Source organism: Ahaetulla prasina, chromosome 2 (genome assembly GCF_028640845.1).
Source record: "Ahaetulla prasina isolate Xishuangbanna chromosome 2, ASM2864084v1, whole genome shotgun sequence".
NCBI lineage: Eukaryota > Metazoa > Chordata > Lepidosauria > Squamata > Colubridae > Ahaetulla > Ahaetulla prasina.
This window is the reverse complement of record NC_080540.1, coordinates 251,453,776-251,473,861: the sequence shown is the minus strand read 5'-3', so window position 1 is coordinate 251,473,861 and position 20,086 is coordinate 251,453,776. Positions and strand designations below refer to the sequence as shown.

Sequence of the window (20,086 nt, the reverse complement as noted above, 5' to 3'; positions counted from 1 at the left end):
AAGAGTGATCACATTTTAGACCTAAGTAAGCAAGACTGGTACTAAAATATAATGAGTTTTTCCAAAAAAGAAGAAATTGCTCATATTTCTTTAAAAGGGATATAAATCATATGAGAATCATTGTTATTAGAAAATCTGGAATAATTAAAGAAAATTTTAAAAGGATTAATGCAACTTCAATATTTTCTCACTCCTTGCCCCCCAACAGGAGTGACTAGAAAATTATAAACACAGGCCATGTTCCTTCCTATAATTAAATAAATGTATGAAATATGTTCATTACTTTTTTATAGAAGTACATGCCATTCATATAATGACACAGTAGTCTGATCCTGTGTTTCAAGGCAAGGTAGTGAAAAAATAGAACTATGAAAATACGCTATATAGTATATCACCTTTATATCTATTTTGGAAGAAACTTTACTTATTTTAGTCATCCACATGATCTACCTGTAGTTAAATGAAAACCAATGGTTGGTGTTTTAATTGAACAAGTATTTTCTTTTCAAACTTTAGCTTTGTTTCCAATTATATTATTGTAAGCTTCTTGGAGCAAATGAAATATATTTGCTTCAAAAAATACGTAAGATTTCATAAGCTTTTTTATTTAACTTTAAAGACACTGAAGATTGAACTGAAGTCTTCTGAGCTTGGACGTTAAGAATATTCCTATGATAGATGCTGTCCATTTGTACAGACTGATTTTTAGGCATCATATAAGCTTCTATCTTGAGAATTTATTTCCTCCTGCAGTAGTCCTTACCTTTTATAGAACAAATCCCTCACATAGCTCAAAGAACCTCTAACATGCAGATATATTATTGACAAAATGATTTAAGCTGACTTAAAGCTACCTAAAGCAGTGGAAACATCAAAAAAGACAAAAGAAACTGAACAGAAACAGGATAGGAAGATCAAAGCAACAGTGATAAAGGATCTCTCTCTGCTCTGTCCCCAGTCTCGATTTCAAGGGAGAAAAAGGCAGTTTGTATGATTCAATTCTTTTTATTAAATGTATTACAACTAGGTTGAAACCTCAGGGATGAAACTCTTTTCTTTATTAGATAAGAATAGATCAGCAGCAGATGTCAAAAATACAATATTTTCTCTGCTTTTCAATAACATCCTCCTCATAGATTATTTTTTTCTTCATTATTTCAATAACAGCTTCATATGGAGATTCTTATCTGAGATAAAACTCTTGCTTCTTGTTATGAATTACCTGGTCAGTTGGCCATCCTCCTAGTGATCTTGAAACAAACAGAATACCTGTTCAAATTCTTATAGGCTTTCCATTTTATAATATAAAAAGCATCAAGAAAACTGTTGTGCATTTTTGGTGACAAATAAATTTCCCATCACTGTCTACTTTCTCCCTCATTGGATCCCTAAGGCAATGAGCAAGAAATGGAGCAACAGCTCTAAGAGGGGATCACAATTCACCTCTTATATCATTAAGCACAATGAAAAGCTCTAGAAGAACATGGTTTAGTTATGTATCCCAGATTCATCCTATGGATCTACAGGTATTACAAAACTCACAGAGCTTCAAATAAAAAAAAAATTCAAATCCATTATGATGTTGAGCAATAATGCTAAACAAATTTCTCTAGTTGAATGACAAGTGGTGTAATGTGTATAATGCCCCAGTCTCTGGGCATGCATGTATGTCTTTTTCACAAATCCAATTACAACTGTGAGAGCGGCTTGTAGTATTGCTGATCACATTTGTTTCCCTGTATGTTATTGTTTTCAGTATTCGTAAGCATGTGTTATGTATTGTAAACTGGCACTCTGTCTCAACTATCTCTACACAATAGATAGTATTATCTAGACATTATCTAGACAATAGACATTTGGTACACGTCAGGTATTGTCCTGCTTTTTGTTTTTCCATATATTGTATAGATTTGTTCAAAACCTGAATGAATATAAATGCTAGATTTCTTCTGAAAAGAGGCAGAAACTTGAAAGTAGGTGAATCAGTCTATACTTTGCATAAATTTGGAAACTTCTAATGGGGTTAAAGGATACAGGAGGCTTTAAAAGAATCCTTTCAAAGAAAATATCATTCATACATTAGGAAGCCTTAGTCAAAGTTTGAGTTAGGGTTAGTTTGTTGTAAGCCAAATGTAGGCATATAGGAAGAAGAAGGCTTTCATTTGATCTATTGGATTTATAATATTTGATCCACAATTGACTTAAAAGAAGTTTAGGCTTCTCTAGATCCTCTAAGTTCTCTTTATGTAAGATGTTGAGAACATCCTTAAGAGGAAAAAATTTCACATCTACACTTTGCTAGTTGACTATACAATAGTGGCCAAAATAGTGGAAACCTTTTGGGAAAAGTGTATTTTTGAGGTTTGACTGCTAATAACACCACTTTTTTTTTGGAGTTTCAAGATAATCATATTCCATTGCTGAAATGGCCTGGGAATAGCCCAGACCCAATTGAAAATCTATGGAGCTGACTAAAGAAACTTGTTAGTCAAAAGCGACCCAGCAATAAAACCCAGTTAATAGAAGCAATCTTGGTTTCACATTATAACAGCTGCAGAACTAAAAAAAACTTGGTTTACTCCATGGGAAGACATTGTAAGGCTGTAATTCATGCTAAAGGTTACCCAACTAAGTATTAACTGAAGTGATAATTTTTGTATATCTGATTTTTTTCTATGGTGATAATTTTTGTATATCTCATTTTTTCTACATGTTTCACTTTTCTTCTTTATACTGTAACTGCAATTCTAATAGCAAATCCTTCATAAAAGTTATTGCATTACATTCTTGATTAAATTATCTTTCTATTGATATATAATTTTATGGTACTACGCCCTCCCCAAAATTGGTGTTATTAGCTAATTTTAGAAAATACACTTTCCCTAAAAGGTTTCAACAATTTTGGCCTCTACTGTAGCTGGGAGGAGAGCAGGGGAAAGAGAAGAGACTGTAGCAGGGGTGAAATGCTCCCAGTTCGGACCAGATCACCTGATCTGGTAGCGATGGCGGCGGGTGGTTCGATGAACCAGTAGCAAAAATACCTGCCCCCCCCTTCCTCCCCACATACTCAGCTGAGCCGTGCTATCATCAGAGGCTCTTTTTTTACTTTTAAAAGCATTTTTTCTTCGGCCAAAAAAATGCTTTTAAAAGTTAAAAAAAAAGCCTCTGATGATCGCATGGCTCAGCTGGGATCGTCAGGACCTTTTCAAAGTATTTTTTCTACAACTTCTTCGTCCGAATAGGCTGTAAAAAATGCTTTTAAAGGGTTCTGGTGATCAGGCAACTCAGCTGGGATCATCAGAACCCTTTAAAAACATTTTTTCTACAACCTCTTTGGCTGAAGAGGCTGTAAAAAATGCTTTTAAAGGGTTCTGGCCATCAGGCAACTCAGCTGGGATCGGCCAGAGAGGTTGTAAAAAAATGCTTTTAAAAGGTTCCTCTGGCAATCCCAGCTGAGTTGCCTGATCATCAGAGGCTTTTAAAAGTTAAAAAAAAAAGTTGGCCATGCCCACCCAGTCACATTCTCCCCCTTCCACCAAGTCATGCCCACAGAACCGGTAGTAAGAAATTTTCACCCCTGGACTGTAGCTACTTTTAAAATTTTCCTCTGACTTTCTCCATTGACAGACTAATGAGACCAGAATAAATTTATAAATGAGTGCATTTAGTGCAAATGAATTTTTACTGTTATTAAAAATCACATAAATAAGAAATTATTTTATGGATGCAGATATGCCAAATATTCATTAAAATATAAATTCCAGCCCCAAAATGATATATGCTCTCCCTGCAAATGATCATAAATTGAATGCCAGATTACCCTCATAGGTCATACAAGGACAGATTGCACAGTATTTCACATTTCATGGCTTATTTAGATTTAAGATAAGACTTGTATTAAAGTAAAAAGATAAAGTTTAAGCAAGCATTGCTTTTATTGCATTTGTTCCTAAAACGATTGCACTTATTCTGTGCAATCACTGTACACAGTTATCATATATTATTGATTGATTCAATTATATTCAATATTGGTGTAGTATAAATGCTAATGGTCTTTTGAACCTGAGAAGAACTTATTTTACCATCCATCACTATTTCATAAAGTGGCTAATGTTTAAAAAGGCATCAATAAGTTTTGTATGTTTTATCTCAAATGCCAAATTTGGTACACAAGTACCAAATTCTCCCAGAATCTTCATTCTCAGACATTTTTTTTCCTATGGGGACCTATTAAGTCCCAAGTTTCTCTCGTCCTCAATAAAATGTTTACAATTCACAAGATTTAATTTGGAAATCTAGGCTGAAGGCAACTGAAGCCTAGGAAGAAAGCAATAGTTTCCATTCTTTGTTTTCTCATTTCCTCTTATTATGGCTACGGAGAAAACCATAAATACTTAACAATTCTCTGCTGTTCCGTTTTCCACTGTGGAAAAACTCTGTGAAGAGGACAAAAGAACTGCTAAAGTAAAGTTATAATTACAAATCCAGATCGTGACTTCTAGCACGGAGACCCTGGTTAACATTATATAACTGAGCTGAATTGACTGTATTATCCAAGTTAATAGCTGAACTGATCCCCTTACTTTTTTTTTTGGTCAATTCTGTTTTCCTTAATTCTGTTTTCTTTTATTGCTGTTCCCAGGGTGCTGGTTGCACTGCACTAGTGGTAGCTGTGGTAGCAAGAAAACTAGAACTTACCAAAGCTGAAAAACATGTACATAATTTCATGATGGATACCCAGCTAACTAAAAGAGTAAGTTATAATATAAACCATTTTTGGATATTTTTATAACAACATTTTGTTTAATTCTGTTCTCTGATCAGGATACTTTTAACAATTAGATTTGGAAGGTTGAATATTCAGTTTCTAAATTTTGAAGCACGATGTCAATTTTAAGTACAGGACCCAATGTCACGTGCGGAAAATCTTCTGCACAAAGAGAAAACATTCTGCTCCTGTATTTTCTCATCTTCTTTCTCCTCCCCTGTTCCTCTTCCCCACAGCTTTCTGGTGAAAATTACTACCTACTAATTACATCCTGCAGTTTAAAATAATGTTTAAAAAGAGCACATATTAGAAAATACCAATCACGAAATCATAAATGATAGTAAGGAAAGGGATGGAAGACATTCCTAACTCCTTGTTCCATTCTGCTGATGTGAACCACTACAATCTGCTCTCTGTATTTGGTCCAGTTTGGTAGATTTGAAGAAGTTGTTATGGTTGGAAATCTCAGAGCATAATCCAAAGAAAAGCATAAGGGGTGTCTGTGTGTGTAAAAAATAATTTAAATTGCAGTACATGTATTGAATCAATTTATATGTAGCAAGCACATAGTGTTATGTCTGAAATGTATTTTCTGTTTTCAGATAATATTAAATACACTTTTAAATGAAAATGTTTGGAAACAGCAGTTACTGTTTTACTCTTCAGCATTCCAACTTTTAATTGTAATCAGTTCTCAAGAAATATATGTAAATTATGTTCCAAACCTTTAACTTTGTTTCATCTTTTTTTTCCCATGGAGAGAAAACACTCCATGGTAACACAAAATAATGGAGAAATTCCTCCATATGGAGAATATGGCAGTAGGCCAACATGTTCATCACACAGGGGAGTCTGCAGAATATGGTTTTTTAAAAAGGCCACAGTCGTGCAATTGAAGTTCCACTCATTTTTGTATGTGTGGCACACATAAAAAAGAAGCAGAGCTTTGATCACATATCATCATGGCTGCTATCTTGACTTTTCTCATCCTTACATCTTTGCATGTATCAAACAACAAGGTGAAGGCAACAGGTGTTTGTTCCTTGAAGAACCAACCGAAGGAAAGCATAAAATAAGAATCGTTGTTATCGTTCCCTAAGCTATCTAAAACACTTTTCCTCAGGAGCATTTTCTCCTGTAAATGTTTATGATAGAAAATATGTTCATATGTCCCTTGGAAGGGACATAATTTGAATCCAGACATCCTGATGTGTGTTTTATTTTGTTTTTGTTAAATAGGTGAAAAATGCAGCTGCCAATGTACTCAGGGAAACATGGTTAATTTATAAAAACACCAAGCTGGTAAAAAAGATAGACCATGCAAAAGTAAGGAAACATCAGCGCAAATTCTTGCAAGCTATTCACCAGTAAGTACTCTTTGATTTGTCTGTTTTGCCCTTGCGAGGCTGTTGTGATAATCCCATAGGTCTGGCTTCCAGACAACTGCCTCAGATTTGACTTTCTATTTATTCCATTTAATATTCTATAATGTTCCATATATGGCACTGCATCAGATACTGAGCATATTTGCATATTTAATGGAGCTTCCTTCTATTTTCCTCCTGTTTCACTTCTTGATAGGCCCTAAATCTCCTCCAGAGGATCCTGTCCTTTGAAACAGATTTTGGGCAGGCTGGGTAGAATAGAAGAGAGAATGGGGAGGGATGATAGGTTAGTTGAATGATATGTTGGCAGATTCCTTTTTCCAACAGAATGGCATGAATAAATAGTACTCTTTATCTCAGGAAGAAAGTTATTTCTTTCTGAATATGCATTTCTGCTGAAAGGAAACAAAAGCAAAAAGAAGTCTGCCCCAAAATTCTGCAGATAGATATAAGCAGCCAAATCTACATAAGAATTATGCCTGTAGTTCTAAAACCAAAGATATCAAAGTCATGGCATGAATATTTGTGGTGGCAGGAGATGGGAAAATGAATGGAAATAAAAATATTGCATGCAGCCATATCCATCTCCTTTACCTGGAACTTTTCAATATGAATTATTTTGATTGTTTAAAAGCAAATGTATTTCATATATATGACTGTTTAGAGTATAAACTGTGCTAGTACATTAGATGACAGATAAGAATATCTAGAGGATCATCTTACCATTTAATGGGTTAAACAGTATTAAAATTGAATAAATAATATTGGTATTAACCTTTAGGTTAATACAATCAAATCAAAATATTTTAATTACAGCCATTAAAGGTTCTGGCAATATGCCAATTGAATTTAATGATTAAAGCTGTGATGATTTGGAATGATGAACTTATTTAAAAAGCAATATTGCTAAAATAAGATTTATATTTGGTAAAAAAGAAAAAAGAAACTTGTTGGTTCCACTTTAACATAGAAAATGTAAGAACAAACCATGATTTTGAGGTGGAAACTTTGGGAGCTGTATGCTCTTTGCAAATAAAATAAAATAAAAGCAATACATGTTCCACATTATATTTCTGTCTTATGTACATTTTTGAGAAATAGTCCTTTGCTGTTTCCTCAGAAAAGGGAGTCACCAATAGGTGTCCACACTAATTACCAAAATCTTGGTAAGCAGAAAGTGTTGTGCTGTCATGTTTCTATATGACAGTTACACAAAAAGATTGTTTTAAATAATCTTAAATTATGCATCCATATCTGGACTCTGAATCCTAATGTTAATTATGATTTGCTGAAACAAGACATTATACAACTGTGGTTTCAAAGTGACTCATCTCAATAGATCATATTAATATTATTAATAAATTAGGCATCATTAAAAGTTGTTAAGCAAAACTGAAAGCAAAAGTTTCCAGTCTCTTCATCATGGCTGTGAAGACCATGAAGCTCACTGTAATGTATAAAGCTAATTTACGGTTTAGCATAAGTTTAAATAATTCCAATAAACAGTAAACATTTGTTTTCTTCTTTTTTTCCTTTTACTGCATCTAGTGTAAAAAGGGAAAGGGGCCGTCTGTGCAATGAACATTTTGATCATGGCTCTCACTATTGCAGGCTTGAATTTAGTCACATATATTATATGCCAGAGCGAGGGAGGGATAGATTTTGTAAATGTCTTTTTTTTCTTTATTGATTTGACCATATTAAATAGCTGTAATAGTATTTCTGTTTCAGCCTCAGCAGAATAGAAGAGGCTGAATTAAATCAATGGTTATTTAATATGTTCAAGCAAAATTCAATATCTACAAATATTTATGTGGTTTAGCAAACATGAGGTTCAACAGTCCTGTATATAGAAAAGGGCATAATAATATAAAATTAAATGTGCTTTCAAAAATATATTTACATGAAATTTTCATTCCTTTATTTTTTACTTGAAAAGTATAAACTAGAAAATATTAGAATTTGTTGCATTTTCTTCAGCATTTTGTTCAGTTCTTGCCTTTGGAAGGCAAGAACTGGATATGACAATTTCAAAATATATCTGAGCTCAGATCACATTTCATAGTAGTATTATATAATGCATGCTTGGAATTAAGTTGGACATATTTACATATATAATCTTGAGAGAGAACTTGCAGATGATCAGTCTGTACATTGATGATCAAATGTACATCATTACATTTAATGCTAGCTGAATTCACAGCAATGATTTGACCCCTAAATAGAACAGGATGGCAATTAATTGCAACACATTTTTTTCTTAATTCACTAGAATGTGATTTTTAACATTTCTTTTTTAAACTTATCATGCTTCCTGCTAGTAATAGTTTATATTTCAAGAAAGATGTTTGAGACTCCCTCCTGAAATAAAACTATATTCTAAAAGCTTTGCTGCATTTATTTCAAGATTGCTGCATAAGGGTATGCTTCTCCTGCTATTGAGTAGGAAATAACTTTGAACCATTTTTATAATCTTCCTTTCTTATGCAGAGTTCTGCATCTCTTGGCCTTTCAATGATGTCTGTGTGGCATCACTAAGTCCTACCACATGTAGGAAATAATCTGCTTCTCCCTCTGAAGTTATCCCCTGCATTCTCATACTATTATCGGCCCTCTCTTTTGGACTTTGATCCAATTGTTAAAAAAATAATATTTAATTTAATGATGACATATCCCAAACAGACAATCTTCCCAATCGGTCAGTGAATGATGATGAGGGCATAGGGATCATTGCTCTGCATCTACTTTAGAAAAAGACACCCTTTAGCATCTCTTATGCCCTTTGTCTTTCATTTGAAGAGCTTAACTCCTTGCTATATCCCTGACTTTCATATCACGGTGACAAACTGCAGAAAGTGAGACAAAACCAACGGCGGGTGACCCAAGTTGTGTGTATACTCTACTGCAGGGGTTTCATGCTCTGGCTGAGGAATTTTGGGTGTTGAAATCTACAGGTTATAAAGTTTGCCAAGATTGGAGAACCCTATTCTACTGGGAACAGCTTTCAATTGCTTTCCATATGCCCCTCTCCCGAAATATCCCACCAATTCTTCCATCTTTCTTTCCTACCAGGAAAATTCTGGTCAAGAAAACAAAAGGCTGAATGGTTCTGCCATCTTCTTTTGGTGGTAGCAAATGAAGCACCCTTTTGTTAGGAAAAGGAGGGAAGATCAAACTTTCATCACACAGATGTACAAAGCATATTGCTATTTTATGGTGATCCTATTGATAAAAGTCATGCTGGGAAGGGAAGTTAAGCTTTTATGTTACCCCGTATTACTTTGTATATGTATAGCAAGGAAAGTGAATAGAATATCAGTTAATTCAGTTGTGGTGAAATGGGGATATAGAAGGTGTAATGATACAGCAATGTTATCCTACATCTGAGTTGGGCACAGATTTCATTAGGCACGGGCCCCCTGGCACCATAGGGAATACGTGAGAAGTACAAACTATACAGATCCAATTGCGTTCACTTGAAGACCATCCCTTGTACTGTTTTGTTTTAGAAAATGTTACAGTTTCTTTTCTTTGTTTTGTCTTTTATTTCAACAATGAAAATAGAGCTCGGAAGTAAGTTGTGTGAGCTGTTCCTTTAAAATTTGCAGAATTTACCTCTGTCTGCATGCAACAAATGGATACTTTATTTGTGAATTTCTATAGTCTGGTTGCTACTGTGGAACTGCAATCCAAAGTCATGAATTTTTTCTGTGATAAGTGAAGTTCAGAAGGGATGAATCAGAGTATCAATATTTCATAATTTACAGAGAAAGATCCGACTATGTTCATTTTTAATCTGACTGTTGCAGCTAAGAAAATAATAGTGTAAAAAGGTTTTCCTCTCACAGATTAAGTAAGGCTAAGAACATCCATATCCTGAAAGATAGAAATACTCTTTTAGTAACACACATTTGTGAGGAAAAAAATTGGAACAGAGTTTATACTTTTCCATACTTGTCCCGTATGTCATATGAGGAAGGAAGGAGTATCAATTCTAAAGTAATAACTGGCCTTTTTGTTTTTAAAAATAACTGGCAATCTAGTTTTAATACATTTCTGAATCAGAGGTGGGTTTCAGCAGGTTCTGACCAGTTCTGGAGAACTGGTAGTGGAAATTTTGAGTAGTCCGGAGAACCGGTAGTAAAAATTCTGATTGGCCCTGCCCCCATTCTCTGCCTCCCAAGTGCCAGCTGATTGGGAGGAAATGGGAATTTTGCAATAACTTTCCTCTAGATTGGGGAGGGAATGCAGATTTTACAGTATCTTTCCCCTGCCACGCCCACCAAGCCATGCCCACCAAGCCATGCCACGCCCACCAAGCCACAGCCACAGAACCAGTAGTAAAAATGTTTGAAACCCACCACTGTTCTGAATGGTTGTACAGACAAATCAACATGCCATGCCTAAAGATATATTCAAGTTGTGTTTATTTAACTGGCACTCTTGTTTTATTTCCTTTTTTGGTTTATGTTTACAACCACACAGGACCTTGTTAGATGTTTGCTCATAGATTCTTCCTCTTCCTGATATTATGAGGTTCAGCCTTTTCTATTCATAGTCAGTTTGTGCAACTATAGCCATATTTTCATCCTCATTTCAAGCAGGCTTTTTAAAGGGAATTAGGAAATTTCTGAATTCTGGGCATGTGAATTAGCCAGATTTCATTCTGAAGAAATAAAAGATGAACAAAAATTCCATAGGTATCTGTCGGGAAAGGCTATATACCGTAATACCACTTTTAAGATAAATTGATTAAAATATGTAAATAAAAGCATTCCAAATTATGTAAAGAAGGCAATTTCAGTGGGGTTGACGGATATGACTTTGAACAGAATAAAACCTCTATCCATTTGAGGTTACTGGTATTTTGTTTAATGAGATATAGATTTTCAGATATAAAAACATAGAGCACAGAACAGTGACAAATGAGAACTATGCTATGGACTAAATAACTTCCTCATGCAGTTATCAGCAGTGGGCTATGTATGTAAACCAGTGGATTGTAGGTTTTTGCACAGATGCCTTTATTGCCAGTGCAACCCAGTGGTGATAGATGGCCACCTAGAAAATAATCCTCCAAGCAATTCTTTGTGGCCATTGATTTCCAACATAAAGAATGTCCTTACCTGCAGGATTTCCATATTGGCTTTGGTATAGATAATAGTTCCTGGTGCACAAAAGAAATTATTACATGTAAAACTTCTTCCCCTGATCGAAATAAAGAATGCTTGCATATCAAAACTCTGAATGTACTTTGGTGTGAATAAGGAAATTTTTGGAGAAAAAAATTGCAGCAAAAAACAGTGTGGGTGGAGGAGGGAACCACAAAATAGTTATTTCTGTCTTCCCCCCCCTTTGAATCATGAGGACAAAAGAGCTGCCAGTCTCTGTCAATCTCAAATCAGCCTCTTTGGGATGTAAACTTTGAGCAAAAACTTTCGTATTGCAATGCAGCTTAATATACCCTGTTTTTCCTTTCTTACCGTGTTCAGTTAATTAGCATGAATGGAATGACTTAGGCATCAAGGGAAGGATATACCCAGGGGTCTCTTTTACAGTATACCCATCTGATCTGCCTAAATGTTCCAGCTCAATCACTGACAGATAAACAGGCTAACTAAACCAATTAAAAAATTTATCCATGCAGATTTTTTCTAAAGTACTTAGGTCAGCCATAGCAACAAGGACAATAATAACATATTAACATAATATGTTATTAATAATATAATAATGACATAATATAATTAATAACATATTAATCATTTAGCTGCTGGTCAGATAAAAGTTTTTACATATTGAGAAGGAACTCACTTATCACTGTGTTTTCATCAGGTTCAAACACCTCCTAACCAAATCCATTTCAGACTGAAGAGGGCTTTTACCTGTATCTAATCATGTAGGCATAAGGAAGAAGTATAATTACTTAAGGTAACAATGAGGAGATTACTCATTACTTCCTATGGCTACTTGATAGGATACAGGAGCTTTAAGGAATGTTTTGGCTTTCTTTCATATACTACGGATAAATCCTTACTTCCCTCTTTGAATTCAGCGTTAACCATGGCAATTAGTAGTTTCGGGGACATCACATTTTCTTGCTCTCTCTTTCTTTTTTGCGGTGTTAAGGAAGCATGCTCTTCATTGTACCCAGACACATAACCAGTTATGACTGTACACAAAGTATTCAAGACATTGTCCATGCAGTTATTTGTTTAGATGCATGCCATATACAGGTTTTATGAGCTTTCAGACAAGAGATATCTGACGTGGATTTCTGTCTTTTAGATTAAGAAGTGTTAAAATGGAACAGAGGAAACTGAACGATCAGGCAAACACTTTGGTGGACTTGGCGAAGGTTGGTACAATGTTATAAATGAACAGTATGTTTTCATACTTTTGTCGATCCATTTAATTCATTTCTGAGCTTTGAGATTCAGTACAAATAGCTTCAAAATGTAATTAGAAAACTTGAGAGACAGTGTCGTGTCCCACTTCCCCTCCGACGACCGGGTCTGGGAAGTCTGTATCAAGCGTGGCCACGAAGCCTCTGCAGCTTTGCCAAATTCCTTTCAGATTTCTCAGGGCAGGCAGGAATCCAAGGTGTGACTTCAGCAAACCAGATGAGACTTTGCTTGACTCAAATTGCTTGACTCAAGCTGGTCTTTTATATAGGCCATGGGGTGTGGCTCCATGACTCAGCACTTATCCAGGCCTGCCCCTCCCTTCCTTCTGCTGACGTCGCCTCTCAGATCTCCAGAAGCGAGGATCCTCCCACTTTAGATTGTCTTCTGCTGTTTGAGAAAGGGAGGGATTGGAAGGAGCAGGCCCGGGCAATTCCAATCCGTGGCTGACTCCCTCTGATGGCTGCATGTGAGTGAGGTTTGTTTATTCATTCCTGACATCCCCTCCAGGCATGGGGCCAGGGCTGGGGGCTGGAGGCATGCCAGGCCGTTCCTCTTCATTATCAGTCTCTGAATCTGATAGCAGGCCTGGCAGGAGATGGGAGGGGCCCGGCTGGGTTGATGAGGGAGGACGAGGCACAACAGACAGAGTGATGAAGTGATTAAGGAGTTGAACTGGCACTGGGAAGACCCTGCTGCTAATTCATTATCAGCTATGAACATTTACTGGTTGACTTTGGACCAGTCACTCTTTCTCAGCCTAATATAGTTCATAAGGTTGTGGTGTGAAAAACTGAGAAGGGAGTACCACTGGACCTCCAGAATGAGGCAGGGTATAAACTTAATATTTAAATAAGTGAATCTGGAATTAAACTTTAGCTTTAGTCTCTCTTTGATTTTTGTGTATATGTGTACCTTTGAGCCATTCTTGACTTGTGGTGACTGCCCGGATAGCAACCAAGAAGTCATAAGAATTCCTAAGAAATTCATGATGTAACTGTTATACCAAGGTACCCAAAGCAATTTCTATACACCACTTGACTGAAAGTCTACTTGAAATTGCGACACATAATTAGCATTCTCTGGATGTGTCTGAAGTTCTCATATACAACACTATCTTTGGAAATAGTATGTTTGAAGTAGATCATTTTCCAGCTCTTTATGTTTAACAGAACGTTTCTTTAATAGTAGATTTATCATTACTTTTTTTCTGACACAAAAAATATAGCCATCCTCCAGAGAAGCCTTAATTATCTCTCTTAAGCATTGAGGCTGACTTTGCTATCAATTTGAGCAACCGGGTGGATAGGGTTATAGGAGGAGGTAACCCTTATTTTTTCAAACCCTCTATCAGTATCCTTCAAATCCTCAAAATGAATATAACTTAAAACTATACAACAAGGAGCTGCCAATTTACATCATAATCCTCTGTCCCAACTCTGAAGTTTAGGTCAAGTTGAATTCAAATTACTTTATATTGCAAATTACAGATAACAAGCACCGTACTACTCTGGTTCCTTATTCCCACCCTCCTGAAGAAAGAGGAATCACACAGTAACTCTGGCCTATTCTGTGCATTTTTCACTGCCTTCACTAACATGGAATACTGCTCCAGAAAAGGCTGTAGTCGGTACTTGAGTCAGTTTATTTTGAGATGTCATCCTTATGTTTCATTCTGGTTCATTGCCCTCAACTCCCTATTAAAACACAAACATAATTAGTATTAAGGCTATCATGCTGCTTGACTCAGTAGAAGGAAGGATGTAAATCAAACCAAATTGACTGATAATAGCTTTGTAAAAGAGATGTGGATGCGTTGAAGCAATAGTACCTGTTCCTGGGGTATTCTGTGTTCTCAAGAGAGAAAGTAAATCTCCAGGTCCCTTAAGGATCCAACAAGTTCCTGGGATGACATGTTTTAACAGCTCACTATTCCATGAAGGCTTATATCAGCAGTCATCTCAAAGCTGATCAGATTATAATATGGCCATGGCAACTGACTTATCCAGAGCCTCTCTCTTCTGTGATCATGAAATCCATCAAATTTAGAGTGGATCCTGCTGTTAGTGTAGGGCCAGTGAGTATGCAAAGGGTGCATAGGGGGTATGAACACAATATGTATAAACTATAATGGTTATTTAAGGTAGAGGGTGGCAGACACTGAGGGAAAGTCAGTCAGCTATTAGTACTCTATGTTGGGTTTGTATGGTGGTGGTTGATAAAAGAAAAAGAGGAGAAGGCTCAACTCAGATTAATTGAAAGGGTTTTGTTTTGTTTTGTTTTGTTTTGTTTTGTTTTGTGCCAAGGCTTCCAAGTGAGAGAAAAGACTCTTATCAGGTAGTTGCATTAGGTTGTTGTTTTGATTTGTATAAGTGCCAGGGTTTTCTCAATCAATACCATATTTTTCTATTTTTATTGCACTGCCTTTTCTTGGACTAGATTAGACCCTTAAGTATCACATTGCCTGTAACACTTACCTATCTGATTATATTATACTCAACATCTCTTTTCAATCAGAGGAGTATTTCCTGCTTTGCTCTAGGTTAGAGGAATTCTGCAATATAACAGATGGTAGACTTTGTAAACCCTTTAGTTGGCTCCTGGTGGGAAAAAGTATTGGAGTACCACAGAGCCAAGAGACAGAGTGGAGAATATGGGATAGAGTTTAAGGAATCATTTTGCACTACATAGAAAACAGGAAAAAATACTACTGCATAATGTGCACTGAGATCTTTGAGAAAATAACATTTTTCTTCTGGTAATATTGGAGAAAAATGAAACAATTGATCTACTAAAATCTATTTCACAGGCAGAGAATCTTTACAGCTTCTGGGATAAATAGATTTCTAGACACGCATGATTCCGGTTTGTGTATCTTTATTCTTCTGGCGGATTTTTCATGCTTGACATATGGAAGTGCTCCACCAAAAATTAATAGCCTCAGTTCAATGCAGTACATAGCATAAAAAGATAAGTTAAGTAAAATAGGTTGATTCCAGTTAGGAATCTTTTTGTGTACATTCTCCTTGCCTATGAGTGAAACTTGAACGTTGGAAAATACTGCTTAAAAATCTGTTTGCTGTAATTTATTTCACTTTTTATTTCTCCTTTTAGACTCAAAACATCATGTATGATATGATTTCGGACTTGAATGAACGAAGTGAAGACTTTGAGAAGAGGATTGTTACTCTGGAAACAAAACTGGAAACTTTAATTGGTAGCATCCAAGCTCTCCCTGGACTGATTAGCCAGACAATTAGCCAACAGCAAAGGGAATTTCTTGAAGCTCAGATACAAAATTATGATAAGCATGTAACCTACAGTGCAGAACGATCAAGGTCCTTGTCTAGAAGACGGAGGTCTTCCTCTACAGCACCACCCACTTCATCAGAGAGTAGCTAGAAGAGAATAAGTTAACCACAAAATAAAGACTTTTTTGCCATCATATGGTCAATATTTTAGCTTTTATTGTAAAGCCTTATGGTTCTAATCAGTGTTATCTGGGTTCTGATGTCAGAATTCTGGAAACCTGAACACAAGTTTTAGGCCAAAATGAGTGAAAACTCTTTCTCTCTCCCTCTCCCTCTCCCCTCCCTCTCCCCCTCTCTTTTCTTTTCAGATGCACAGTGAATGCACCTATTATTGCTATATAGATTGTTCCTCCTGTAATTTCACTAACTTTTTATTCATGCACTTCCAACAAACTTTATTACTATTACAGTATATAATATAATAAAAGGGTTACTTTCTGCACATAGTTGCTTGGTCACTTTGACTTTAACATTCCCAGCTCTGTTGTTGTTGTTTTTTTAACATGGAAATGTAGAAAAAATGCTTTAATTATGAGAAGACCAAGCTCATTTTGGGTTTTTTTCAAACAAGTTTTTATTTGACATTCTATGCAGGAAAAGATCACAGTGATAATGCATTAATTTAAATTTAAATTAATGTAAAAGATTGGATGGTCTTTATTTAAAATTTTGCTTTTATTTTTTATTTTTTGCATTACATGCCAGCTTGTGGAGAAAAACAATGAACAAGTTGTTTTTGTTTATGAAAGTTCATTGATAAGAGCCACTGCACCCATATTTCCTCCAGTATATTGGCAGCATGCTGTATGTTCTTATACCTTATTTATACAAATAATTGTTTACTAAAAATTTAGAAAAGGGCTGGCTCCAAACCATTTTAAACATTTTAAAATATGTTTATATGTGGTATGCGAGACTATCATATATTTATTTTCTTGTTAAGAGAAATTTTCCATCGATGAGAAATGTTGTGGCACCTCAATCTATTTGGTCTCTCTTCGCCAGTTGCTACCCATTACACTTTGTTTCATTTTGGATAAATAAGCTGGATCTCTTCTAGATATGCCTCATCTTGATGCAAAGAAAAACATGACCATGTTGCTAAATTTGTGTAGACAATTTCATTGCCACCAGCCTTTAATATATACCATATATGTGCATTTCAAACCAGTTCTGAAATTGGACATAGTAGAGGCAAATTTGAAATGCCTTCTTTTTCTTCAGCTGTGCTGTTATAGAATGGGATGAAACAAAAACAAAATTTCTGTATTGTTCCAAAATGAATTATAATACCTGCCATTACGGTACACTTATAGAAAGATCTAGTAGAACTGGGAAGTCTCTTACAGCAAACACATTAATCCACCTTTGGGTCATTCAGTTTTCTTTTCCAGCAATCACTTGTCATTTGGTGAAGTAAGAATTCCTTGTTGAAGGCATAAAGGGAAGATATTGGGAGGGAAAAAAATCACCATATTCAATAACAACATTTTAAAAAGTCTATATTGACTTGTGATACATCTATTTTGAGATGATAAACAAATATTTCTTGTTTCTTTATATTTTTGTAATAGATTTTATTTTCTTCTTTTTCTCTTTCTGAGAAATAATTCTCTTCTCTATAACCTATACTTTTCACATAGGAATCCCATTGTTAGTCAACAGATACAATATTTTTTTCTGAGTTTTACAGCTGCAATAGTGAAAAGTAAAGACCTAGAATTACCCTTCTAAGTAACTGAAATAGTTGATAGTTGTTTTCTCATTTTATTTGCTAATCATGGGAACTCTTCACATTTTAAAAAAAGATACACTTTACATATTTGCATGGAGATACGTGCTTAAACGTACCTTTGACCACAAACAAGTCTAAATATTATAACAAAATGACCCAATTTCAAAAGTAGTTTATTAATATTCAGGATGAACCAATTACTATTAAGGAATCAGTAATAAAAAATCATTCTTGAATATGAACCACAAGGTTTATAGTAAATGTTTGGTCTTATCCCAAACTCTGTCCAATTGGCTTCATTTATTTACCTTCAGCGGGCTTTTTTTCCTGGATATTCATTTAGAACAAAGTTCAGTTGAAATCAAGGGAACAATGAATCATAAGACTTTATGCTACACAAGCTAGAAACCATGAAGTTTATAGGTGGCAATAACATCTAAACCAAGAAAGAAAAATATGGACTACAGCCTCCCAACTATAATACATAATCCTTGCATGATGTAATGTTTCTGAATAAAGTCCTTTAGTACTATATATTGGATATTGTCACATTCTGCCACATAAGGTTTAGTGGATGAATTTGGCTTAGCTTTCAGAAATAATGAACATATATACCCAAATCTGATTGGACAATCTTGGACCTATTCAGGGTATCTAAGGTGAAACCAGGAAATAATAAAACATATTTCATTTTTCTTCTAAGGATTTCTTATTTACTGAATTTTTGATAATTCTTAATTTCTGCAGCCAAAAAAATGTTACTTTAATGAATTCAAAAATAATTTTTAAAAATTTATGTTATTCTCAATTGGTTCTGTCTAGAACATACATAATATTTTTCTTTATTCCTCCAAATAAATTTAACTAGTTCCCAAACACATTTCTGTTATTAATTCCTTCATAACAAAATGACATTTCTGTTTTCAGAACAGTTGGTCCAGTCACTTATTTTAGCCTTCTCATTATGAAGTAAGTAAAATACACGCCTGTGTTAATCTTGTTTTCAACAGCTAAGTCTCAGACGTCAAAATATTATCGTGTTTTATTTTTTTACTTTATGCTAAACATGTTAAATTTTATAATTTACAAAGCAGTAATTTTTTCAGATGTTCTACGCAGAAATACTTTTCTTTCATTTGAATAATTTCTTTCATAAGAAAATGTATGTATTTTGGCTTTAAATTATTGTATTTCCCCCCTTAGTGATAGCCTTTTGGTTATCACTACTGAAAAGGTAAAAATGAAAATTATTTTCATGAAATGTTGAGCATGAAAATGTTGAGATTCAACATTTTTAATAAATGTAATAAATCTAGACCATTTTTAATAATCCTGTTTAATCTTAATATTTCCATTTGAATTGCTATGATGTGATTATTTTATATTCTATGTTTATATTCATTTTTTTAAAAAAACGCTTTAAAGTAAGGCTCATTACATATGATTCAGTAAAAAAGCAGATGTAATCATTTTTTCAATTAATAGATTTTTATGCTAATTAACATTTGAATTTATTCATAATTTTGTAATAGGCATAAGAGACGCATTGTTTCATTTAAACAGTATTATTTGCTTGCTTCCCTCCTCAAATGAATTAAATTCAGAGATATTTATGAATATGGACAAGTAATTAGGACTCGTTCACATTTGGATCGAGTCCTAATTCCTTGTCGATCATCATAATATCTCTGATGAAAAGGTCATTCAAATAGCATGGGAGCATAAAGCCAGCATCTTTTCACCTTTTGCAGCTCAGCCCTAATAGGATTTAAGTTTTGTTTGTATATTTTGCATTAATGCACAAATTTTCAGTTTATGTAAATCAACTTACAAGAATAATTTCCAGCAGAACCATATTTTCATGATATTAAAACATCTTTTCAATCGTACAGCAACTCACGTGTTGTAATGGTTCCATTCACAAAACCAGTTCCAATTATACTGGGTTTAGGGCTGTACTATAGTACTTTGCAGAAAGCAGCATCACAAGGGTTAGTGGGACCAGGGCACATTGGGTTGAGGGGTTTTAAGGGGTGAAATGGATGCTTCTGCAAATAATAAGGCACCTTTGCCACTTAGTATAAGGCACCTCCCTAAATGCAACAAGGGCTGTTATCTGGATTTTATTAAAAGGAATGTTTTAGTCCATTCATTGTTCTCCAAATGGCAGAAAGAAGAAAAACTGACATACTCTGACAAAGAAGAAACTTAGAAGCAATTAATGATGTCTGAATTTAAGACATCAGTTTTAAGACAGGTTTTTTTTCTTGCATGAAATAACAAAAATGATAGACAATTGCCAAATTACTTTTTAAAGGTTTAATTGTTTAGCTTGTGACTCAACCATTATTTGAATGTACTGTATCTTTCTTTTCCTTTCAGAAAATTTAGAAATATGTGTGCAGATTTTTTGTGTGGTTTGCCTGCTAGAATTTAGCTTACAGATGTTATTTTCCACTTATTTGGGATCCAATATCTGAGACTGA

General features: G+C 34.8%; 1 protein-coding gene across 2 annotated transcripts in view; it reads left to right on the top strand.

Annotated features, from left to right (window-relative positions):
- Positions 1 to 16,396, top strand: part of KCNN2 (potassium calcium-activated channel subfamily N member 2) — a 103,870-nt gene extending 87,474 nt beyond the window's left edge. For both annotated transcript variants that reach the window (XM_058166253.1, XM_058166254.1), the window contains 4 exons: positions 4,643 to 4,753; positions 6,008 to 6,135; positions 12,439 to 12,508; positions 15,669 to 16,396. In XM_058166253.1, coding sequence (XP_058022236.1) covers positions 4,643 to 4,753; positions 6,008 to 6,135; positions 12,439 to 12,508; positions 15,669 to 15,956 — 597 coding nt within the window. In that variant the 3' untranslated portion in view covers positions 15,957 to 16,396. The remainder of the gene's footprint in view (positions 1 to 4,642; positions 4,754 to 6,007; positions 6,136 to 12,438; positions 12,509 to 15,668) is intronic.
- Positions 16,397 to 20,086: the final 3,690 nt, after the last annotated feature.